Source organism: Anguilla rostrata, chromosome 4 (assembly GCF_018555375.3).
Source record: "Anguilla rostrata isolate EN2019 chromosome 4, ASM1855537v3, whole genome shotgun sequence".
NCBI classification, from domain to species: Eukaryota; Metazoa; Chordata; class Actinopteri; order Anguilliformes; family Anguillidae; genus Anguilla; species Anguilla rostrata.
In genome coordinates this window covers 25,039,438-25,064,513 of record NC_057936.1, presented here as the reverse complement: position 1 = coordinate 25,064,513, position 25,076 = coordinate 25,039,438, and the positions used below count along the sequence as shown (strand labels likewise).

At 47.4% G+C, this 25,076-nt stretch overlaps 1 protein-coding gene across 1 annotated transcript; it reads left to right on the top strand.

The window, feature by feature from the left end:
• Positions 1 to 266: 266 nt before the first annotated feature.
• timm44 (translocase of inner mitochondrial membrane 44 homolog (yeast)) lies at positions 267 to 12,424 on the top strand. Its single transcript, XM_064331737.1, has 13 exons — positions 267 to 422; positions 1,465 to 1,569; positions 1,823 to 1,999; positions 2,441 to 2,521; positions 2,702 to 2,851; positions 4,399 to 4,535; positions 5,103 to 5,188; positions 6,201 to 6,293; positions 6,656 to 6,780; positions 6,937 to 6,987; positions 7,293 to 7,382; positions 9,581 to 9,691; positions 10,762 to 12,424. The coding sequence occupies exons 1-13, from the start codon at positions 357 to 359 to the stop codon at positions 10,879 to 10,881; spliced, it is 1,392 nt and encodes a 463-aa protein (XP_064187807.1). The 5' UTR covers positions 267 to 356; the 3' UTR covers positions 10,882 to 12,424.
• Positions 12,425 to 25,076: the final 12,652 nt, after the last annotated feature.

Below are 25,076 nucleotides of genomic sequence, written 5' to 3'. Positions count from 1 at the left end.
AAGCACATTTCTTTTCAAATTTGACGTGATAAATATGAGTATTTTAAGGTAATATTAATGCACGATTTATGTATTTTGCGAGCTGCGAATGTTATCACTCATGTGACTAGCACATCAGTGTGACAATTGTTAGCGATTATGATAGTTGTGCAATTTGTTATCGCTGACTAGTTGGACAGCAAAGCATTTGTAAAAGTTATGTAATTCACCCTTTCAAACCCGAATAAAGTTGCCATAAAAACATACGCAAAGGGTAGGTTAAATCGTATCAGTCCAAAAAACGCACACGACAGTGCCCACGTCTACATAGAAAACTAGGGGTTTCGGTCCGCCCTGTGATTACGTCAGAAGGTCACATGGGAAAAAGGTCACTGCCTGCATTTGTGTCCAAGATGGCGGCCTCCTTGTGTCAGTGTTATCAGGTGAGATTTCGTCAGAATTCGCACTTTGTCACGTTATGTCTTTAATTCCTGATCTTTCGTCCACAATTTCAATAAAGCGCAAGGGATATTAATGTGGTAGTTTAGCGATTACCAAATTGAAAGGCTGTTTATAACATTAGAAATGCGATGTAGCTGGCAAGCTAATTGCCAAGCAATGCTTATCTGATCTGATATTGTAAACTTGCCGGTCTGTCTCGGCCGTAATTTGGGATGTTATGCTGTTTTATTGTTTATTAAGAAAACCAATTCAAGGCTAACCCCTAGACTATTTCCATAGTTTTCGATACATTTCTCGATAGTGAGTTATGAACAAATTCGAATTGCTAGCTAGCTAGTTGGCTAATGTTAGCCGTCTGTCTACATCCCATTCAGTGATGGCCATACGTATCGATCACACTGCTTATGTAATTTAAACTAGAACATGACCTGGGCGAGTAAGTAAAAAGTCTGAAGATTAACCCTCACATCAATGTGAGTAAATAATGTAACGTTACATGTGTTTTCAACGAAAAGTAATGTATTAAAAGCTTGAAAATTACTTTTACTTATTGTGGTTGTCTGTCGGTCTCTGGCCGACCTTTTCAAAAATACAACTTTCTATAGAAACAAGCTATTTCAGCCTACCTAAGACTAGATAGTTCTTCTTTAGCATGTACATTGGAAACAATTTATCAATTCATTTAGAGGTCCAGTGAATACACGGGCCAGAGAACTCGTGTCGGCTAATTTAATTGAGAATTGTGGATTACAGCAGCACCATATTCTAACATAACATAGAATATTTTCTGTTTGAAGTAGGTCGAATGTAATAACATGTCGAGATTGAATTTTAGTTGTACTTAGTCACATGAATGTAAGTGGACAAGCGGTAAATGATCCAAATAAAAAGCAACAATGCTGTGTAGCATTTTTATATGTGATATTTTATTAATACAAGTTAATTTACACAAGACTTTTATGTTAAATGTTTTCAGATTGACTGTATTCTGCATGACATATGACTGTGTATTGCTTTTCCCAGCTTTGTGTCAGAAGGAGCTGTATACTCTTGTCCACCTGTTCTTATGCCTCCACACACAGAAGTCATGCCTACAGGATATGTGGGTCCTTCACAATCCCCTCACAGGTAACAGTACCCTTCTCATGTTTTTTACAAAAGATTTATGTCTTTATGATTATAACTGCCTTTCTGCATGTACTACGGGAGGGTGTTTAAGAGCGTCTCTATGAGGTTCATTATTTACTACTTGTGTCAAACCAGTCTTCATAAATGTGTGTTATGGGTGAGATATTAAACCTTACACAGCCTATGGCTGTGGTAAATAAAACATTTTAGACAGGAACCTATTTGATGCTCGAAAGTTGGTATGCTTTCTCAGGTACGGTATGCATCAGGTGGTGGAGGAGGTCGCAAGGGCTTTTTTGGGGAGTTCTTGGACACCCTTAAACAGGAGCTTAGCAAGAACAAGGAGATGAAGGAGAACATCCAGAAGTTCCGTGAGGAGGCGAAGAAGCTGGAAGAATCTGAAGCGCTCAAGCAGGCCAGGAGGAAATATGTAAGTGATGGTTGACTCTCGTTCTTAAGACACAAACTGAAATGAGAGCAGTTACACTGTGCTCTCACGGATCGCGGCCACCATTCTGTTAGACTCCTTTAAAAAACCCAGAAATATGGTGACAAATTCTTATTCTCCCATCGTATTTAATGTTCATCTTAACAAATGCATTTCAGAACAGGAAGGAATAATAAAGCTCTGGGCTGTTTATAATTTAACAGGTTTTCAGGTGTTCTGGGGTAAAATGTCTTGGCACCACCTAAAATTTGTCATTAGTATTGTTGCAAATAACATGCAATTGTATATGAGCATAAACCATATTGTCATTCTATTAGGCATTAGCATATCTTCATGAATATGCCTTGTCTCATAAGAGATGGCAACTGATGTCAGTGGCTTTTCTGAGTATGTCTCTCTCCCTCGTTCCTCTGATGCTCATAGAAAACTATAGAGTCTGAGACTGTGAAAACCTCAGAGGTGCTGAAGAAGAAGCTGGGGACGTTCTCGGAGTCTGTGAAAGAGGTGAGCCCTACCGACGCTAATGTCACGTTGCAGTGCCACCGCTCTTGAAGCTAGCGCAAGCATTTACTGCACGTCTGTTCAAACTGCTGCTTTTGAATCTAATATGTCAGCGACGTGCGAGCGCACAGTGAGTCCTGGCGTTGAGTTCAGGATGTGGCTCCTGTGCGGTTTGACCTGCAGGGCTTGGAAGAGGTGAGCCGCAGCGACCTGGGGAAGAAGATCAAGGAGGGAGTGGAGGAAGCGGCCAAGACGGCCAAGCACTCGGCCGAGTCCGTGTCCAAGAGCGGGGAGAGGCTGGGCAAGAGTGGGGCTTTCCGTGCCATATCACAGGTATGACCCTTGGAGTAGTCTGCCCAGGGGTGTAACTTTGGATTGAATACTGACGGGGGACTGAAACGCATAGACCCCTAGAAGTGGAACCTTCTAAGGGGTTCAGGGGGCATGCCCCCCCCCCCGCCCCAGAATAATTTGTTTTTAAAGAACAACTGTGAAATAGTCATTTTTGTTGAATTCTCGGGGGTAAGTACTTCAGACTACTGATCAGTATATCCAAATCACAACATGAAATCACCATCTTTCATTGGTCAGTAAATTACATTTTCTTATCATCATTCTGTGTTATTGGGGGGGAGGTTATTTGGCCCAATTTGTAAAATTGGGGAGTTGTATCCCCTGGTCCAATAAGGTACAATACTCATGTAACAGTTCTTCAAAGCCATGAACACATTAAGTCCAGTTCACACAGTAAGCATAGGCTAGGTCAGAAAGTTATGGTAAGTCAAACTAGGACACATGACGACGAGCTATATAACGATACAAGTGCAATATAATTGCTGGGTAGAGATACAAGAGTAACATGAAAGTGCTACAGGAACAGATTAGAATCCTGATGATAAGAGCGATCCTTGATTGGGAGTGTTCTGCAGAGTAATGATAGTTAGTCCAGGTACAGTCTGAAGAGATGTGTCTTAAGACCACAGTGGAAGATGGGCAAAGACTTGGTGGTTCATTGAGGAATGGGGAATTTGTTCCAACATTGGGGAGCTAGGGTGGAGAAGCTCCGTGGTCGGGACGAGCGAGAACCATTCACCCGGATGGTGGGGAGTGCAAGTCGCACTGCTGCAGCAGAGTGGAGTGGTCGAGCTGACGTGCAGGGTTGAATCATGTCTTGTAGGTAGGTGGGGGCTGTCCTGTTGGCTGCAGTATAGGCCAGGGTTAGAACTTTGAACCTGATCCTGGCAGCTGCTTTTGGAGTACCAGTAACCATATCAAGTTTATTGCTGAGGTTGAATGATCTTGCAAATACAACTGAATGTTATTTTGTGCCTGAAATATGAGCCAATACATTTTGTGTCATTTATTCAGTAGTTAGTTTATAAAGCCTTTTTATTGGTGCTCCATCAACAGGAGTCCGGTTCCGACAGTTGAGTTGAGCAGAATCTGCTTCCGTAAGTGTGTTCTTCTTAGATGGGACAGTGTGCTGAAAAAGAGTACAATGATGTGTCTTCATTCAGATTCTGTACACACCAAACTGCATTAATTGTAATTTTCAGATGGCTGTATTTATTGCTTTAGACTTAGAGGGTCATTTTCCTAAAAGCTGAAGAGGCAGTTGTGGGAATGCAAAGTTGCTGGTAATTCTTCATGTCAGATACTTGGCACTTTTGGATAAGCAAGTAAATTCTGCTTACTACTCGTGTCTTGGAAGATTTGGATGTAATCGTAATGGAAATATGTGCTTCAGTTGGCTGGTATATTTGTACAATTGGCTCATTTAGTCATTTATATTCAGTTTCAGTGTGCTGAACGTCCCCTGGAGGTCTTTACTGCTGTGTGGCTTTGTGGCTGATGATTCTCTCACCTGTCTGTGGTCCCAGGGCATGGAGACGGTGAAGAAGGAGATCGATGACCTGGGACAGAGTGGCCCCTACCGGCCCCCAACCCGATTACGGAAGAGAAGCGACTTCTCGTCCAAGGCCGGGGAGAGCGAGTCCAAGGTCTTTGAAGCCAATGAGTAGGTCTCCCTCCGTTCGTCCCCGCCCACCATTTGTCCTCTGTATTCTCTGCACTGCGTTCATTATGTTCCGTTTACTGAACATATCTCGAGGCCACTCCCACTGCTGTGACATCATCGTACTGGGAGGACGCATGAGAAGCATCTCCCAGCTGATCAATCAGAGGAGGCATGGTTCAGTGTTTAGGAAGGCGAAATCCTGCTAGCCAAACTCTGTTTAAATGCCACAGTGGTCCGTTATGTTGCCACATTGGCCAGTTATGTCACCTCGTAATGTTCTTGTGCTTTCAATTTAGTGCTAGCAAGGTCATGAATTGATTCCAGACCATGGGGCGCCTAACTTCACGAAGAGCAGGTGCTTCTGCTGGGACTGCCACCCCAAAGCTCCAGTCTTGCTGTATACCAGGAATCTTAGTGCCACATTGTGATATATAACCAATGGAAAGGTTAGCTTATGTGCTTGAGGTTGAATGTGCTAATTGGGCCTATGCTTTTAGGTGGTCCAGAAGTCACATAGTGCTGCTTTTATTTTGAAAGGCAGAATGTTGATGTTCAAACTCATTTCAGGGAAGCCATGGGTGTTGTACTCCACAAAGACTCAAAGTGGTACCAGCAGTGGAAGGACTTCAAGGACAACAACGTGGTTTTCAACAGTAAGAGTATTCTCTATTTCCTTAGTTTCTCCCTTAAGTGTGTGCATTGTACGCAGATGTATTAATGTGTCAAGTTTTCATACTTTGCATTCACTTACACTAGTAGTCTCATCTGAAGTCTAAATGTAACATCATCCCTGTGGGCTATATTTGACCGAAATGAAAGTTGCTTCATGATATTATGGTCATGTCATACCAATTTTGGCCACTAGGTTGAGCCAATAGACAAGTAAATGGCTGCATTCCCCACATGAGACCTCAGAATGGTGGTTGATGCCGAGGAGGTTGGAAGCAAAACTGTAGTCAACCAGAAAGAAGCCGTTTCCTTGGAGATACAGGTAGAGACAGTTGAGGAGCAGGTGCGATGGTTAGTGCAAGATGGTGAACAGTCTCCCGATCCAATTAAAGCCTCGTTAACCTTGGAGCTAATGAGGCCCCGCTAACGAGCACAGGGTAATGGGAGCACCGACAGTCTCAGGGGTCAGGTGGGATAGTAGTAGTTTCGGGGGGAGGGGGGGTTAGGGTGGCAGTGTTGCTCAAATTCGGGGAGGGAGTCATTCACCCTGTTGAATTGGCGGTGCTAAAGCTGCTCATTAATTAATTTTGAAAACATTGCTGTGTTGCGTAGCACCATAATTTCTGACCAGCCACCTCCAGCAGACGTCAGAATGAAATCAGCATTCAGGCTGCATCGTGGGCAGAGGTTGTATTTGTAGATGTAACCAGGCGAAGCGTTTGTGAAGCGGCTCGTAATTCGCGACTCGGAACTCTGGAAAAAGGCGAGCGGCAGCCCCGCCCCGCCGTCTTGTTTTCCGCTGCCGGGTCCCAGAGCGGTGGCGGACCGAGCGCCCCGGCGGCACCCTGGGGCTTCGTTAGCCCGAGCGCGGGCAGAGGCCGCGGCGGTGCCCAGCTGGCAGGGGCAGCAGATGGGAAGCGGGGACTCGGCCGCTCAGCGGGAACTCCAGAGCCGCGCCGAGCTCCGGCGTGACGGCCGTCTGCGTGTCTCCCGCAGGGTTCTTCGAGATGAAGATGAAATACGACGAGAGCGACAACACCTTCATCAGAGCCTCGCGGGCCGTCACCGACAAAGTCACCGACCTCATCGGTAAACTCCCCCCCCCACCACCACACCCCCCACTCCATTCATCAGCAGTACCTCTGGTGCATGTGTTACATTTTTCCCTCAAATCAGACGGTTACACCCCAGTCAGCACTCGGCTGATTTTTGGTGAATTCGTTATTTTCAGTGATCTCATCCTTGGGAAATGATCCACTTTTCAACATGTGAAATTATCTATAAAGACCAGCACACTTGGATACTGTTGAGCGTACAAGCTGTGTACAACTTGTCTAATACTTGTACGCTCAATAGTAGGCTAGCGCGCGGATTCAGACATGAGAAGACCCTGGTTATATCCAGGACGTTTTCATGACCGTGATCTCGAGGTCGTCCATTTGTCCGAGCAGGCGGCCTGTTCTCCAAGACGGAGATGTCTGAGGTGCTGACGGAAATCCTAAAAGTGGATCCCAGCTTCGACAAAGACTCTTTCCTGAAGCAGTGTGAACGTGACATCATCCCCAACATCTTAGAGGTGAGCAGGCCAGCTCGGTTCTCCCAGTGCACCATGGGACGTCTGCTTAGCAGTGCTCTTAGTTGTCATAGCGTATTTTCAGGGACGTCGAGTAAATCTGTTGATGGAATTCTGCATAGATATGGGTCTCTCACACAGTCTCCCCTGTGATTTCAGTCTATGAACCGTGGAGAGCTGGACGTTCTGAAGGACTGGTGTTATGAAGCTGTAAGTGCTGCTATGTTTGCATAGATGATTTTGTTCATTTACTCATATTTACTCTCCTAGCTAACAAAGGCTTAACTGTGAAGGCTGGGAATAAATAGACAGTAAATTAGTTATGGTGGTTGTTCAGCCAAATCTCGTTCAGTAAGCTCTCTCTGAGGTGGGGTTAGTGGATTTATTTAACCCTTGAAGGTGTAAGATCACAGATATGTGATTGGAATGTTAGCTGAACATTCTAATGCTGATGTAAAACTTTTCAAATAAATCTGCTCTTCAAAGTGTTAAAGCCCGTCTCCTCATCACCGTAGACGTACAGTCAGCTGGCTCACCCCATCCAGCAGGCCAGAGCCATGGGGCTGCAGTTCAACTCCAAGATCCTGGACATCGACAACGTAGACGTGAGTCTGTGACTGACGGGCCCTGGCTCCACTTAACCCCGCTTTCTGCCTCTGCCTGCATTTTAGACCACGTTCGCTCAGTTTTGAATGTCTCTGCTCAAAAGTAGTTGTTTATTTATTTGGCTGTCCTTTAGAAAAGTCCCTTTGAGATTTACACGTCGCTTTCAGGAGGGGGCCCTAGCCAAGAGCAGCATAAACAAAGAACAGCTCAAATATTCCGTATATATATTCCTATAGCACCAAAATCATGTTTGTGTTCATGGTGTGAAATGCTCCCTGGGTATTGGGGCTCTAATGCCCCCAGTGTACTGGGGCACTATGGGGCCTGCATGTTTAAATGCTCCTGGTGTACTGGGGCACTATGGGGCCTGCATGTTTAAATGCTCCTGGTGTACTGGGGCACTATGGGGCCTGCATGTTTAAATGCTCCTGGTGTACTGGGACTAGCTTTAAATGCCCTGGTGTACTGGGCACTATGGGCCTCATGTAAATGCCCCTGGTTACTGGGGCACTATGGGGCCTGCATGTTTAAATGCTCCTGGTGTACTGGGGCACTATGGGGCCTGCATGTTTAAATGCCCCTGGTGTACTGGGGCACTATGGGGCCTGCATGTTTAAATGCCCCTGGTGTACTGGGGCACTATGGGGCCTGCATGTTTAAATGCCCCTGGTGTACTGGGGCACTATGGGGCCTGCATGTTTAAATGCCCCTGCTGTACTGGGGCACTATGGGGCCTGCATGTTTAAATGCCCCTGGTGTTCTGGGGCACTATGGGGCCTGCATGTTTAAATGCCCCTGCTGTACTGGGGCACTATGGGGCCTGCATGTTTAAATGCCCCTGGTGTACTGGGGCAGTATGGGGGCTACATGTTTAAATGCCCCTGGTGTACTGGGGCACTATGGGGCCTGCATGTTTAAATGCCCCTGCTGTACTGGGACACTATGGGGCCTGCATGTTTAAATGCCCCTGGTGTACTGGGGCAGTATGGGGCCTGCTGCACAGAGCTGTTACTGTGAGGGTCTTTTCCTGTGCTGTCTGTGCCTCTTCAGTTGCTTCATTATGGAGTTTGCAGCTCATAGAACGCGAGCCATAATAATACTTTCATTTAATGCCCCGGCCATGCATAAATTTAGCATTTAAGTGATTAAAAATAGAAAAGGATGATAAAACGAGGCAAGAAAACAGATGTCGCCATGCAGAATAAAAGAGTCAATGAAACAAATGAGACTCACTAAAATAGCTACACAGATTCAATAAAAAACAGCAGTAAGAATGTGCCAGTAAAAATAAAGATATAAAAATAAACGTAATTAAAACTACTCCGTCTTAGAAAGGTTTATAAAACTGGATTCAACCACCACCATGGAGGGCCAGTCTGTTGTCTCGAGGGAGCGTAGTCCATAATTTTGGCTCCGTTGTGTTAAGTTCCTTTACCATATAAGGCAGTTCCTTTAACCATGTAAGGCAGTGGCAGATCCTGGGGCTGAACTTATACCCTTTGAGGTGATCATTTCTCTTAGCTTGATTTAGTTTGCTTTGCTTGACTATCAGTCAGCACGTTAATTAGCTGAAGACTGCTCCAGGAGGCAGTAATTCCCTTTCCTTCAGTTGTATATTCTGGTTACATCCTTTAAGATGTCATTAATCGACACTTTTTATAAGCTCTTGAAATTGAACTGCTCCCAGGATTGGAGTTGGTTCACTAGTCATCGTTGCTTCTTACTGTCAAAGCTTGTGCTAGGGGCTGTGTCACCTTTTCAAATTTTTTTATTCCATAAACCTACTTAGTATGATTAAAATGGTTTTACTGAATGTCACCTCTTCGTTTAACACTTTATTCCTCTAACATGAAGAAAAGTAATGTTACTATGTGAGATCCAATTAAAAGAAACAGGATATTGTCTGTAACTGTATACCCATTATACTGCTAAATGCCAAGGCTTGTTATCAGGTCAATCAGACGAAAGCTGAGAGAAATGATCAGATTAGAGGTAAGATTGCAGCCTCCTCTGTTTCAGCCTCAAGAGGTGTGTGTAACAGCCCAATTTGTGTCTGTGTGTGTGTGTGTGTGTCTGTCTGTGTCTGTGTGTGGGTGGGTGTATGTGTGTGTGTGTGTCTGTGTGTGTGTGTGTGTGTGTGTGTGTCTGTGTCTGTGTGTGGGTGGGTGTATGTGTGTGTGTGTGTCTGTGTCTGCAGCTGGCCATGGGTAAGATGATGGAGCAGGGCCCGGTGCTGATCATCACCTTCCAGGCCCAGATGGTCATGGTCATCCGCAACCCCAAAGGAGAGGTGGTGGAGGGGGACCCGGTGAGTGTGCCCCCGGGCGCGGGGGGGTGGGGGAGCGCGGAGCTCGGCCCCGCAGCTGACGCGTGGCTGGGAAAGGGGTGGCTCAGTGGCTGAACAACCCCCTCTTTTCTTCCCCTCCACGGCTGTTACTCAGACCGTAATGGGGCTTGTGGGACGTGTGGGGACGCGAGCGTGGGTGAAGTAATCCCCGCTCGGCGTGATTGATGGCGGCGGCGCTGGCCGGCTCGCTCATGCTGAGCCAGACGGGGCCGGGCGCTGGCATCGCCCCGATGATCGCCGGGCAGCGTGACGATGCCGCGCTCACTGTAAATCCAGCCCGTCCTCCCGCCCGCTCGCCAGGGGCACCTCGGACGGGCGTGCGGAGGCCGAGCGCCGTCTGACAGCGAGGGGGGCGGGCGCACGGGCGGTCTGGAGCGGCGCGGCGGCCGCTGAATTATGGGCCCGCGTCTCCTCCAACGCTACGACCTTTTCTGCCAAACTGATGGCTCTGAGATGGACAGAAATGCAAAGACACTGAGAGGGAGAGAGTGAGAGACAGAGAGAGTGTGTGTGTGTGTGAGAGAGAGAGAGAGAGAGAGAGAGAGAGATTTTTGGGATTTCAAAACATTGACACAGTTGAGACCTGTGAAACAACCGGTCACGAATCCCATGTGCTCATATAGAGCTAATGACTGTATTAATGTCGCTCCTAAAGAACCGGCAGGTTAAATAGAGGTGGGACACGGAGACGGTGTTGATGATTTAAAAAGGCCTTTATTGGCACAGACAGTCACATCCCATGTGTCTCACAATCAGCAATACGTCACCATCATCCCCACCCTAGCACTAAAAACAACAGGAGACCTCAGAGGGAGAGCAACAGAACAGAGAGAGAGAGAGACAAAACAGAGACGGAGAGAGGGAAACGAGAGAGACGGAACAGTGAGAGAACAAAGAGAGATAGAGGGACAGAAAGAAAGCTATAGAGAGAGATACAGAGATGAAGACAGACAGAGAGAGAGAGAAAGGGAGATGTTGGTAAGCAGTATTGTTTTGCTGGCCCTGACTCCCCCCTCCCCCCCCCCCGGCAGGGGAAGGTGCTGCGGATGATGTACGTGTGGGCGCTGTGCCGCGACCAGGAGGAGCTCAACCCCTACGCCGCGTGGCGCCTCCTGGACATCTCCGCCTCCAGCACCGAGCAGATCCTCTGAGCAGCACCGCCGTCCCCTCCGCCCCGGAGAGCAGGCCCCCGGCCACGCCCTCCCCCACACCTCCCGCTCCGGTCGGCCGAGGCGCCGTCCTCGGGGCGGGGCTGGGCGTGTCCCCACGAACTGAGCTGAACCGAGGCGGCCGGTGCACCTCGAAAAAGACAGAGTCACGCTCAGTGACACGGGGGGGGGGGATCTGGCTGTGCCCCTCACAGTCAGGTCAGATCAGATCACTGCACCCCCCCCCGTCTGTCACACTACACTGACGCCTCAGCCAGGATTTTTTTTTTTTTTTTTTTTTTTGCCTTTTTTTTGTTTCAGGGTGGGTAGTGAATCTGAGAGGTATTGCCGTGGTCCGCTGGTGCCATAAATGCCTGCAATTTTGTAAAAAGGGTCAATCACGTTGTAAAAAAAAAAATCGGAAAACCAAATCAGAAGATATATTTATTTATGAAATGATTGTCTTTCGCTGCTTCCCACTGGATGCTGTCCATCTGTGTGATTAAAAGAAGCCCGGTGTGTATGTGCATTTCAGCTCGCTGGAACAGTGAAATGCGCCATGCTGCAGCTTTTTAGACTTGCCTTAAAAATCTCTGAACGGGACGGATCTCATCCAGCTCGAATTTCCGCTCGATCAAGCAGCGTTTAGAAGTGTGCCCGCGTCCCGCGTTTTGGGCTGGGGCCGGTTGCTATGAGACGGCTTTTTTTTAAAGATTCGGCGTAATCTCTCTCTGGGCAGCCCGCGCGGTCGGGGCGCTGCAGCAGCCGGCGGAGGCGGGCGTGGCACCTCCGCCCCGCTCTGCCTGGCGGACGTCCTCTGTGGCGGGAATTCGAGGCGTCGCCGGGACGACGTGGCGAGCCGCCAGCGCACCTGGGCTTCAGACGCACCCCGAGCGGAGCGCTCGCTCGGACGCTACGCTACGCTCGCTCGCCTGACTGGCTTTTTAGGTTTGTGCGGCTCCGCCTCTCGTAGAGGACGTCCAGCCTTCTGACCCGTGTCCCTGACAGCCCTGAAATGCATTGTGGGATGTGTTTGTAGCGGTAAATCACTTCCCTTTAATCCAGCCTGAAATCATTGAATGTCACAGATGCTCGTGTTATCCTCCATGATCTGCTTTGACTTGATTCATATTGACAGCCACGCAGTGGTTATGTACATGTTATCTAGTGTTAATAATGGCAGGTGGACAGCGTGTCCCCCGTGAATTCAGCCGCGTACTGTATCTCAGCGTATAAAGTGAGCGTGTGAGTGTTTCTGCGCTGGTGAAGAACCCTTCTCAGGGAAGCTGGGATGGTGCCTCAGAGGCCCTGAGGCCTGTGAACACTGCTGTTGTTTAAACAATCATGCTCAACCTACAGAGTTAACCGTTTCCTGTATGAATGTAACGGCTGTAAAGGAGAGTGAAATAGGGTTTTTCCATTAAGTCTGTGCCCCAGTTAGCATGGGCAGTGTGCCACCTTATCTTTACCCTTACCTGTTGGGATTGTACAACACGTACAGTAAACAATGTTAATAAAGAATATGGGCTGCTGACCAACGTCATCAGATTTGATTTACTGGTATTTGTACAGTGTCTTATTTTTGAAACAAGATTCCTGTTTGGGGTTTTTTTTTTGTATTTTGAATTCTGAATCAATGGCCATTGTATCTTTACATTTATAAAAACAAATTTTAAATCCAGTCTCTTTTTAAGTTGTAATACTCACACCTCTACACCCTGGCTCTCATGTTTTTTGATTGACAGATAACGGACAGATGTGATGCTGGGTAACGTGCTTCACTCACAGCAAAGCCACCGCTGCTCGGTTGTTTTAAAAGCTGCTTGGGTCCAGGGGGGCCAGCCTGCGTGCCATACGGCGGGCGCTCGCTGATGGCTGATCGCCATGACGATCCTCTTGGGGGGGGTGTGTCCTCTGAGTCTGCAGGCAGGCAGGTGCGAGGGTCAACTGTCCTGGGGGCCGGGCCGGTTGAGGACAGTGTGTGCGTGTGAATCATCCGGGGGAGGGGGGCAGATTAATTGCCTGGCCTTGGGGGGGTGGGCCGTGGGGGAAGCCTGATAAACAAGCCTAACGCTGTCTATTGATTCACACGTCCCCGTTACCGGCCAGGCTATTTGGGGCCTGTCCTGCATGATGAATCCTCCGGTGAGTTTCACTGTGCTGAGACTGCAGCTCCCCCACAGAGTCCCCATCTCTCCCACTGCAGTCTCACACGCACTCACAGACACACTCTCACTGTCTCACTCCCACTCACAGCACACACTCACAGACACACTCTCACTGTCTCACTCCCACTCACAGCACACACTCACAGACACACTCTCACTGTCTCACTCCCACTCACACACTCACAGTCATACTCCCCCTCTCACACACACACACTCACAGTCATACTCCCCCTCTCACACACACACTCACAGTCATATTCCCCCTGACACACACACACACGCACACACTGTCTCACTCCCACTCACACACACGCACACACTGTCTCACTCCCACTCACACACACACACTCACAGTCGTACTCCCCCTCTCACACACACACACACGCACACACTCACAGTCATACTCCCCCTCTCACACACACACACTCACACTCACAGTCATACTCCCCCCTCACACACACACGCACACACTCACAGTCATACTCCCCCTCACACACACACACATGCACACACTCACAGTCATACTCCCCCTCACACACACTCACACACACACACACACACTCACAGTCATACTCCCCCTCTCACACACACACACACACACGCACACACTCACAGTCATACTCCCCCTCACACGCACACACTCACAGTCATACTCCCCCTCACACACACACACACTCACAGTCATACTCCCCCTCACACACACACACATGCACACACTCACAGTCATACTCCCCCTCACACACACACACACGCACACACTCACAGTCATACTCCCCCTCACACACACACACACACGCACACACTCACAGTCATACTCCCCCTCTCTCTCACACACACACACACAGCCTTGGATGAACGCTGAGACAAAAACACGCTCAGGGAAACACTTAAGTTACATACTCACTGCCCAGAGGAAAACTGAAGCACACAGGCTCACACACTGCTTAGGAAAACCCTGAAACGCGTATAAACGCACCCAAGACCCCCCCAGAGACACATCGACACACACGCACCTCCCAGAGGGAAATCTGGATCACATGTACGTACGCAGCGCCGAGGAGAAACCCTGACATATATGAACACACGTGCTGCACGGAAGAAAGATTGAGTACACGCATACAGCGAGGCGGGATGGTCATTTCACACAGACACCCGCATTAAGAGTAATTCTGACATCCAGACAGAGATGTTCACCGTGACAGGGACAGACAGGAGACCGCTGGCGCCGAAGCACATATCTGACAAGGTGATCTCATGCAGGCACACGCCTGCGTTCAGGGACACGCCTGCACCCCCGCCCCCCCCCCGCAGCGTGACTAATGCGCCCTGACGCGGACGCGTCTCCTGACGAAGCCTTGAACAGGGAGCCGCGGCCTCCCGGCGCGTCCGCACGCCGTCCGCGCGCGAATGCGCGATGACACGCGATCGGCGCGGGACGTGGGCACGCTCAGACGATCACTCTCACTGACACATGCCCGATATCCCCCCTCCTCCTGGAGTTATTGGAATTACTCCCCCGCACCTGTGGCGCTCGTCAACACCAGCCGTGTGCAGCTGGGGACTACCTGCTCCCTCACATAAATGCTTTAATAGCCCTCTTCACCCAAAGGTCCAGAAATGAATCTACGGTTTTAAAGGAACAGTGTGGAATATTTCAGCATATTCTTAGCATATACCTTTAACAAATTAAAGACTGTAAAATATCTCAACACGTTTTCTATTCTATTTCTATGCTTCATTTGGAAATTATGAATAACAAGTTTTATTCAATTACCATTTAGTATACAGGTCTTTTTGTATTTCCATTTTGTGGATTGTATTAGTATTTAGATTTTAAATGAATTTACTGTGTTTCCCCATTGTGTGTGTGCAGTGAACATGGCACGGTAATCAACTGATCTCAAACTATCCTTGGCCTGCGCTGATTTGTAACTGACCTTTAATTTCTGCTCTCTACTCAATGTCCATTTAAGGTGTGGATATTTTTGCAAATCTGGTCTGAACGGCTGAAGTTGAACCAGTGGTCACACACTGCCAGTTTTCCATTGCTATTTTCGTTCTGATAAACATTTTGCTTGGTTCTGTGCATCATGCTTTTGACATGGCTACTCTGTTTAATTCCCTCCTCTGTTTTCCTTTCCTTTTTTTCCGAATCGCCGTTGATTTGGCCGTCCTTGAGCTCTGCCTCTCCGTTGAGCCTGCACCACAGTCCCATCATCCCTTGCTCCTGCCAGGCCAGCGGGGGGGATGGGGAAGGGGCTTGTTCCGGACTCCTTCGGGCATTCGTTGGCGGAGAGAGAATGAAAAAAAAAAAGATTTCCTTGCCGACAATAAACAAAAGTGCTGGAGGTTGCGTTGAAAACACGGTGACTAGTAAGTGTACACCAGCTCGAAAACAGGCCTGAGGCGGGGCAGAGAGAAACAGCATTCGGGTAGCACAGCTGATGCCACACTGAAATGACTCAAGAGGATGCTCAATCATAATAGTCTTGATTCTCTCGTAAAGGAAGGCCTATAACAGACTACAGCACAATGCTGTGTTAGATCAACTCTTAACAGATTATAGTTCAACAAGGGACACATTTACTCTATCAGAGTCAAAAGAACACTCAGGGATTTCACTTTGCTCGTTTTTGAGGTTTTAGCATCTGATTGCAGTCTATGGAGAGTATCGCTGCACTGATTCAGTCGTGTGTTCAGTCAGCTGTTAAGGCACGGAGCTGAACCTCCCTGACGCGTCGGTGCTCGCGCGCGGCTCGCGCTCACGCCGAAACCTCCACCGCGGCCCCGGCGGGGCGGCCTGCCATTCTCAGCGCCCGTCAGCGCCGCCGCTGAAAGGTCAGGGAGGTGTCCAGGGGCGGCCCGGATTAGAGAGGGTGCTCGGCGGACCCTGTCCCGAGCGGCGAGCGTCCGCGCTCCGAGCAGCAGCGGAAGCGCCGCGAGTCCCGCGCGTTCGGGGCCCGGGGGTACGCGTGTGAGGGAGTGCGGGTGTGGGGGAAGAGCTTAATGTAGCCATTCAGCCAGCAGAGAATTACCACACTGGGCTTTACAAAGGCAGATTCTGAGAAGGGCAAGATGGAGGGGAGGAAAAGTCACTCCCCCGTTCAGCCGCTTTTTTTAGCCCCTTCCCCGGAGCCTCGGATTTAAAAGGCCACCGTTCAGTAGATATTTACATTGCCCGGGGTGTGCAAAGCCAACACTGGTTTGGATTTATATTCATTTATATTATGCCACGAAGCTAAGTGACCCTGGCTTAATTCTGACGGTGGATGTTGACTCACTTGTGTTTCTTCTTTTTTTAAATCTTCATTCTTACGAAGGTGGTGTTTTTTCTTTTAAGGTTATTTTACCATCTTTCTTGAATTGCTGTACTTCTCTTTTTATATCTATATGTATTGGTTTTTCCTTCACCATAGATATTCTCTTGAGATGTTTAGTTCATAGCATCGCACTGCTAACGCAACATGAAAATGACAGTTGATAATTTAGGATATGCTTATTTACTCTGGGACTATTTACTTATTTACTCTGGGATCTGCTCTACATGATCATGACCTCTGGACATGGTCTCATTAGTGTTTAGTCACAGTCTGTGCATCTCTTGATGCTTTTGAGGTCCTCTGAAATGATGATCAGACTTGGTGGCGTCTGAATTGGCGCTGGCTAGCATTAACCTCGCGCGTAACGAACACTCCAGTCTTTAATTGGAGAGAGGAAGGGCGTGTTTGACTGAAAGTGGCTCTCCCGTGCTGAAGCTTTGTGCTGACAGGAGGCCGGAGAAGGGGTCGGAGGCGTGCTCCCCTGTCAGTGATGGGCGGGGGCTGTGTGCCGGCCGCCCTCCGTCACGCTCGCTGACACCCTCACCCGGGGAGGGGGGGGCGTGCTATCACTCAAACCACAGGCATTAGTGCCGCACGCCAGGAGTTTACAGTCTCCGGATGCCATGGGCCTGCATACGATAGGCTTATAAACGCCGAGACCAGTGGAGCCAAGCACAGGCCGCATTTTAAAAAAAGAACAGCCTAGCGTTGGTGGCGGGGTGGAGTGGCGGGTGGGGGGGGGGGTGGGTGGTGCAGCCACTCTAAATCAAACCTAAATCGTTTTTTCCATCAGACACTCTCAACAGGGCCCCCTCCTAATTGTGGGGGCAGATTCTTTACCAGAATGTCTGTTTCTCTCCTGGAAAAAAAAGAATTGAAAATCCCATTTCTATTGATCCGGATAAAGCCCTGTTCTCCCTGGTAGTACTGTTTAGGGATGTAATTTGTCGCAAGATTTAGTGCGCAGTCATATCTGGAGGTCAGACTGGCGACAGAGATGATTTCTTTGAGAGCAGAGAAAGGGTCTGGGCAGGAAGTGCAGGATTCTGCGTTAAGCAGGATTAAATGGCTCCATAAGCGGTCTGGCCATGCGCCTGTCTGGGGCTTTCCTGTGCCGCGGGCCTCAGCTGCAGGTGTGAGGCCCTCTCTCCTCACACATCCAGTCTTTTCTTCTGAACATTTCACTCAGGTAAAGCCAAGCCGACAAGCAGCCAAGCCTCCCCATGTTGCCTCCGTAGCTTTAAATGCACACCGCTGTCTCAGCCGCTCCTAAAACAATGCCCATCACCTGCGTTTGTGCAGAAATGCGTCACGTACAACATGCGTGACCACCGTCATGATGTTTAATGTAATTGTTCTTCAGTGTACATGATGCATAACACATCAAGCAGGAGCATACTAGTCCTCCTCAGGGCACTTTGCTAAGATTTTCTCCAAGGGGCCACGTGTGCTCCTATGTTTAAAAATTCAGGCGCGCCCTAATGTAATCACAATTAGTTGAAATTTTTTTCCACTTGGCACATATCAATTTTCAGGAGCAAAAGATCCTGAAATAGGAGCGCTGTAGAGCCCTACTCCAGTGAAAAACATGAGCGATTACCATCTATCGACAGTCACAGACGGCGTATCTATGGATCTGTATAGTCATAGCAGGAGCTGCTGTGGGTGTGTGGAAAGGATCATTGATCCTTGTCTTTTTTTACCACGTCTCCCAGTTTTAATTTCCCTCTCAGCTTCGCAAGCATACCTGTAATCAGCCGACTGATAAAAGCTAAATGAGTTTGGCGTGATGGATTCCTCCCTAGATGGCGAGACCGGGAGGTGCCGGTTTGAGGGAGGCGCAGGAGACGCGAGCAGTACGGGCCGGGGGCCAGTCGCCCTGCCGCCTCCCATTCGGCCTGCCGGTAACTGAGGAGGAAGCCAGCGGTGTCCGAGGTGGCGAACAATCCTACCCCAAATGCGTGGAAGAGGGCGAGCTTCCTGGTGGAGGACCGCAGAGTCAGAGGGGTGGTGGATCAGGTACACCGTTCCAAACAGTGGGCTGGGCGTGTGCACCCTTATGAAAAGAGTGTATACTGAAAATATATTGGAATTTCTGGTAAATATTTATCATCATATTTTTTGGAAAAGACCCTGTATTTAACAATTTGAAAAGCAAGTTTTTCTAGATCAGTGTTCTCAAACTCCGTTGCTTTCAGTTATCAGGAGTGATTGTTACGTCAGCATTAGAATGTTCAGCTAAGAACGTTCCAATCACATGTTTGTGATCTAACACCTTAAAGGGTTAGTTGTAGTATATTTCATTTGCGCACTGATTAGTCGATGCTACTGTGAGGTGCAGGTTGCCCTTGTGTATGGGTGCCTCCCTTTCCCTTCCCCTCTCCCCCTCTCCTCCACCCCCCCCGCCCTCCCGAACACAGAAATGACAGACAGCTTCACCTTTGACACAGTGGTAGTTGCTGCCGCTGCTTGCAAGCGATTGTTTGCTCTGCTAAGCTGACGTTTAATCTATCAGTGTAAATCACCGCTGGAGGCGGCGAAAAGGCGGGGCACGTGGGGTGGTTGGGGGGTGGGGGGGGGGTGGTGGTGACGGACTGGTTTCTCCTCGGCCGAGGCTCCCCGCTCTTAAAACCCTATCAATAACGGTAATGATGATGGAGATACTATTAGATTAACTTTCTGGTTGCAGAAAGAGGTGTTCTATTATTAATTATCGCGGGAGCCCAGTGAAACACCAGGCAGGCCGCACGCCGGGCCAGCTTTCTGCGCAGGTTGTGTTGTGCTCACAGTTCTCTGGGCTTCGGGCATTAATTACGCCCCAGAAAACGCCCCCCCCTGCTGCGAGTCCATCGGGAGATCTCAGCCGGGAGGGGTCACCGTGGCGCCAAATGGCTGGTCACAAATTATTTACAAGCCTCTCTGTGTTTGTCCTTACCCCTCACCTGAACAGCGACGTGGATGATGGTAATTAAAACGCACTAGGCGCTGAGGGGGTCGCAGTTCCCTGTGGCCCCTGGAAATGGGAATTCCCAACTCTATTATAAGAACTGAGTCGGTGGCGAGCAAAAGAACGCCTCATCCAATCACAACAGCCTCGCCCGAGAGCCAGTGGCACAGCTGAATAGGTTCCTGTACGGTGTGAGAAATGACACAGGCTAAGGGCAGCTGAGCGTTAAGCCGTGGGGGAAAGGAGAGCAGGGTTTGAGGGGATGGGGGTCGCAGCAGAGCGGCAGCTAGTAGCCTGGGCCTTCACCACTGGTGTGACTGGGAGGCGACTTATATGATAGAAATACAGAAATGACCGTCCCATCAGCCTTAGTAATAGGGATCAGGGCAACTGGGAGAGGATCCCTGCAGCTGAATGAGACAGCCCATTGGACAGTGGAACGGAATTGTGGGAGTGGGAACGAGATGTCCACAGTGACGCTGGGTTGTTTTAGAATTGCTGGTCGCAATTTTCTTTTTAGAAATAGGATGAACCCTCCCTCTGTAGAAGCAACCAATGTTGTTCTCCTGTGCCAAACTTGATATTTAATGCATTTTCTTTCTGTAATGGGCATTTTTCCTTATGCACCTGGAACTCCTGTTCTGTGTCTGTGCTACCCTGTAGTTCTGGGATTGGAGTACAGTTTGTTGTGTAATAAGTTATATGTGATTGAATGTCACACCACCCTGCAATGATCATCGATTGCCAGCTTCTAATGATTTCAAATTAAAAAAACATTTCATAATGTATATGCATATCGGTTTATGTACTCTAGGTGTAATTAAACATTTTTTGATCAAACAAAAACAGTAGTTAATTGCCTAATTAACTTGGCTTTGTATTAATTGCCTACTCTGTGCTTTGTGTTAATTCCCCATTCTAAAACGAATGGGTTAGGTGCTCTTTATTTACCAGTGCCTTCAATTGGTTCAATATTATTTTGTTATGAAAAATGTCATTTTGTTTTTCACTTTTCACAGTCCCGGTGATTATAGCGTGTGTATAGTTCATTAATCCTTACCAATATAAATGAATCATTTATAAATATATATATATATTTTTTTTCCTATGTTGTGAGCACTCGCTTGGTTTCCAGGTGATTCCACAATCTGCCATTATTTCTTGTAGCCTAGCCATCGGCAGCTCACTGAGTCATCGGAGTACTGTTAGGCTCCTTGAGGTTGATATTATTGCACCGTCTTTTGAAATAATGACTTCTAGATCTGCCGTTACTTTCCGGACTGAATTCATCACCTTAACTACAAATCAATAATGTAAAGATCTTTCAGACAGCTCAACCACCAGATTTGTGACACAAGTGGTGTGGAGACATCATGGAGAATTAATCCCTACGGTCGGTTAATCCTATTTATTTTATGCATGTGTTCATTAATAATAATGGATTCCCTCACAGCGGATCTATCCAGCAACTCACAATACAGAAATTTTAAAATCTCAAGCACGCTCTTGCACTCTTGCCAAGATGGTGTCCCTATGTAAAATGGCATTAAGCAAAAGAGACTCATGGTGATGTAAAATGTGGCGTTGAACGTGTCACTGGATGGCGAGATCTGACAGATTGAACCTGGCCAGCTCGGCAGAATAAATAGCCACATTAGCAGCCTTACAGCTGGCCTGTGCATCGCTTACTGGGCTATGAAATTTGCAGCATGGCGGAGACTGGGTCTTGCTCCGTGATAAATGAGTTATATTCCTCGGTAAAGCATATTAAAGTCAGATCGCATGATGGATAGCAGAAGGAGGAAAGGAGGGGGTGAGTAGGAGGAGGGTATAGGAAGCAGAGGAAGCCTTTGATAAAATATGAAAAGAGAGGAAATTAAATCCTGGGACAAAATATCAAAATCAACCTTGTTTTTCGAACTTTGTGATGACTGATTGAAAGAAGGTCAAATTGGATTTTTTTCTAATACACACCCAAACCTCCCCCCCTCCTTGGCCCAGACACAACCCCAAAGCTGTGTGCCTCTTTCAATAGATAAGACATAGGTATAGCTGCTATTAGATTGGTATAGCTGCATCAAGTATAGCTGCATCAAGTTATATAACTTTGTCTCAAAGAGAATGAGATAGGACTGACTAACAAACCCCCAGATCTTTTTTATATTTTTATTCCTTGCTCATTCTTTTCCCAATTTAAATGATTTCTGTAAACATATTGTGTGCTAAACCAAAAAAAAAAAAAGAAACAACTGCTTACATCACCTGTCATGTGTAAAAAAGCACAGTTGTAGTTACTGGAGGCTTGTGACTCATTCATATATAGGGTGTTCAGAGTGAATTCAGTCTTAACCTTTTCTCTCCTTTTTGTGTAGTTAGAGGATACTATCCTCACAACTCCATCACAAAATGTCATGAAACTTCTCCCATGAGTCTTCATACATCGGTGGCTCTTCCTGTGTAATTAAAAGAAGGCCATCAGTAAAACGCATACTTAGTTGGTGTGAAATCCATATGGTTGCCCTTAATTACCCCACGGCACTCCTTCACTCATAAGTACGGTTTTTTAATTATTATTATTGATGTCTTATCGTAGGGGAACACTTCATTTTAAAGTGGCAGTAATTACACAGAAAGTATAATTTCATTAGTTGAATGTCATCTTAAGCTCTGTGAAATAATTGCTTTTCGGCCCAGATTAATTCTTACACTGCCACAGTGTTGTGCACTGGTTAATAGTGGATTCCTGTCGTGTGGAGGGTGGGGGTTGAGCATGCAATTTCGTGGGTGGTTGCGTGCTCCTCGGCTGGGGAGGCCCGCTCCTCTCCTCTGGGCCTCGTTCCTCCCTGGGCCTAAATAATTCCATCGACATCTTCATCTGGATGAGTCGTCCAATCCGCTGTCTTTCCACACCGTGAGAGGCTAGTTAATGAGGGAACTGCACTGAACCTGCGAGCACCCGGCCCCGAAGAACACAATCTATCAGAGGTGGGAAGTCAATAGGTCAGAAAGTAAAAGTCCTGCCGTGTGTCTCTTCCACCCATGGACTCATTAATTAGGTCTACCTCCTGCCCAAAGAATTGTGCTAATTAGCAAACCCAGGTGATTGGAACAAAATCCTGGGGAGCCCTTTTATTTTCTGAAAAATTTTTCCAACTCTGCTATCTGTATCAGTTGGATTAAAGTATGGAGAAAACTATGACTTTAGTCTTGGGGCACACACAAAACCAATAACATGACCAATGATTGGTAATGGTATTTGTTTTACACAAATCATTTGTTAAAAGGTTTTGCACATGCTAAACGTCTTAGTAAACCAGGCCCTTAGTATGTGCAGTTAAAATGTCTTCATCTCAATCCTCCACAGATGGACAGTTTCTGTGGGGCTATCTTGCAGAGCTCAGGTAGAAGAAAAACAAACTGAAAGAGATGCATTGCGGCCCCAAAGCCTGCTGCCCGTGCCCCATAGCTTTTACTTCATTCCTCATTCATTTATTTATGATTTTTTCATTAATTTATGGAAATGATCAGTCATTTTAAATGTGTCCAGAATTAATACCCGTATGGGAGAGATTTAGCGTGGGGGTCATCAGTCAGCTGGCCCTGTTAGACTGTCTCCCCTCTCCTGTTCCTCTCTCAGTTCACCCCACTTAGCATCCATCAGCCAGAGCAGGACTGTGGAAAATGGAGATCTGCACGGCAGAATGCCTCCCATATAAAATACCGAACCTGCGATCATAAAACAGGGATGAGACAGTTGGGGCATGGCCTAAAGGTAAATTGAGAGGACATGGATGTGGATGGTAACCAACAGAACAACACCACTGGTGATTTGTGGGTAACCAACAGAACAACAATGGTGATTGGTCGGTATTTTCTTGCCATGTTTCCAAGATCCCCGTAGGAATTCCCAGGAAGTAGCCGGGAAGTATCCACCAAGATCTATGTACTTGAATGTATTGGTTTTGTAAGAAAGTGTGTCACTATGTGGAGACATATGACCAATGTTGAGACAAACCATGTTTTTGCATTTGCTGACATTTTGTCCTGCTGATATGAGGTTGTCTGTGAGTGTCTTGCTGACGCTTCCAAGCATATAACTAGGTTGCATTATGATCCACTGGGAAACAAGACTGCTGCCACCGTTGAATTTTTTTCATGCGTATTGCTACCTCTTTTGCCTGAGGCTGTCTTTGTTCATGCCTTACCTGGGGTTGTTCTTTGGGCCCTTTTGGGTTAGCGGCAGGACTGTCATGACGCAACCAGCTTCTGGCTATTTCAGGTTGTTTATGGGTCTGGAATGTATGGTCTTTGACCGTACATTTAGATGCATTAGATCAACCTATGGACCGCTGTGTCTGGTCAGCTAAGGTGCCTTTTGGGTCATGTGATAATGCCATTAAGCCATTAAGGCCAGTTCCTTTAAGGTTGATTAACTCTTTTTTTTGTTTTGTTCTGTTTGTCCTTTGATTTCCACTTTTATTATGCTCTCATCCAATCGATAGAAGCTTTGATATCTGAATTTGGAACGGTGACAGTCAGCTCTATTGGTACTGTTTCTCTATATTATTATGTATCTTATGGCGTGCATTTGCAGAATGCCAGCTTTAATGCAACAAAGATGGATTTAGGTTTTTTGGTGCATCAGCTTAAATTTTACAAATATGTATTGTAGCATGGACAGAACTACTATACTACATTTCAGCACTTTTCTACCCTATTTTCTACGTCTGTGCTCTATGCTGAGAGTATCGCTAATGTGTGTTGTACAAGTATTAAAAAAAGCTCTTCGCCAACAAATCAGAGAAGAGCAACTTAGTCTTTCATACAGGTGCATAAGACCCTGAGGCTTACTGTCTCCTGCAGCCAACACAGGCCTGCCATGTCCTTCGCCATGACCGTCTGGGAATGGCCAGCTGGTGTACTCACTCTTCCTGGAAGAGCACTACCAGTATAAGGAGAAAGTAAATGATTTATGACTGTACGCACAGACACAAAAGAAGGGCTCTGTTGTAGCGGTAGTAGTGGCTGCCACCAAGAAATGACCGTCAGAAGAACAAAACACAGAGGACTGTCCTGTCAAGCCTTTTCCCAGTAGGCTAATGCATCCTCAGTAAACACAGGTACGGTGCGGAAAACTGTTTACCATTATTGATCAGCCATGCATAATTAAGGCCTTATGAATATTACAGTGTGCATTAAGGCCTGAAGTGTATTTTATTTTAGTTCTACCTGCAAAATAGGGTAGATTTTTCATAAGGGTAGGACATATATTCTTACACGAGGATTCTCAATGCTAGTAAAGTGCTCATTGTATCTACTTAGTAGTTGCTTTTCCACTCAGTTCAGCTACATCAGGTCAAATGCTACAGCAAGGTTGTGCCTAAACTCTGTTATCAAGATTTGGACTATTGGCCTGTTTGCTTGTCCACTCTGTTAGACTTTGGAGGTGCCAGTGTCACTTTAAACCTGGTTCTTGCCTTGCAAAGGCATTTGCCTAGGGCGCCCATCCATCTTGGGGGGGGGGGATGAAGGGGGATAAAAATAATAAAAATCCATGCGTTCTGTAAATGATAGTTGGCCCACAACCCACCATGGACGGCCATGCTGGGGGCAGCTGGATTAAAACAGAGCTTGTTAATGGCCCGTGTAGTGCAGGGTCAGCCCACATCAGCACAAAGTGGACTGGGTGGCACCGAGCGCTACACACAATTCCCCCCGAAAAGTGGGTCAGGGTGATGACAATGAAACCTTTAGCGGTAATCA

Coding starts and splice junctions, on each gene's coding strand:
- timm44 (XM_064331737.1), top strand. CDS start 357: ATGGGAAAAAGGTCACTGCCTGCATTTGTGTCCAAGATGGCGGCCTCC. Junction 1,570..1,822: donor CCTTCACAATCCCCTCACAG/GTAACAGTACCC, acceptor ATGCTTTCTCAG/GTACGGTATGCATCAGGTGG. Junction 9,692..10,761: donor AGGTGGTGGAGGGGGACCCG/GTGAGTGTGCCC, acceptor CCCCCCCGGCAG/GGGAAGGTGCTGCGGATGAT.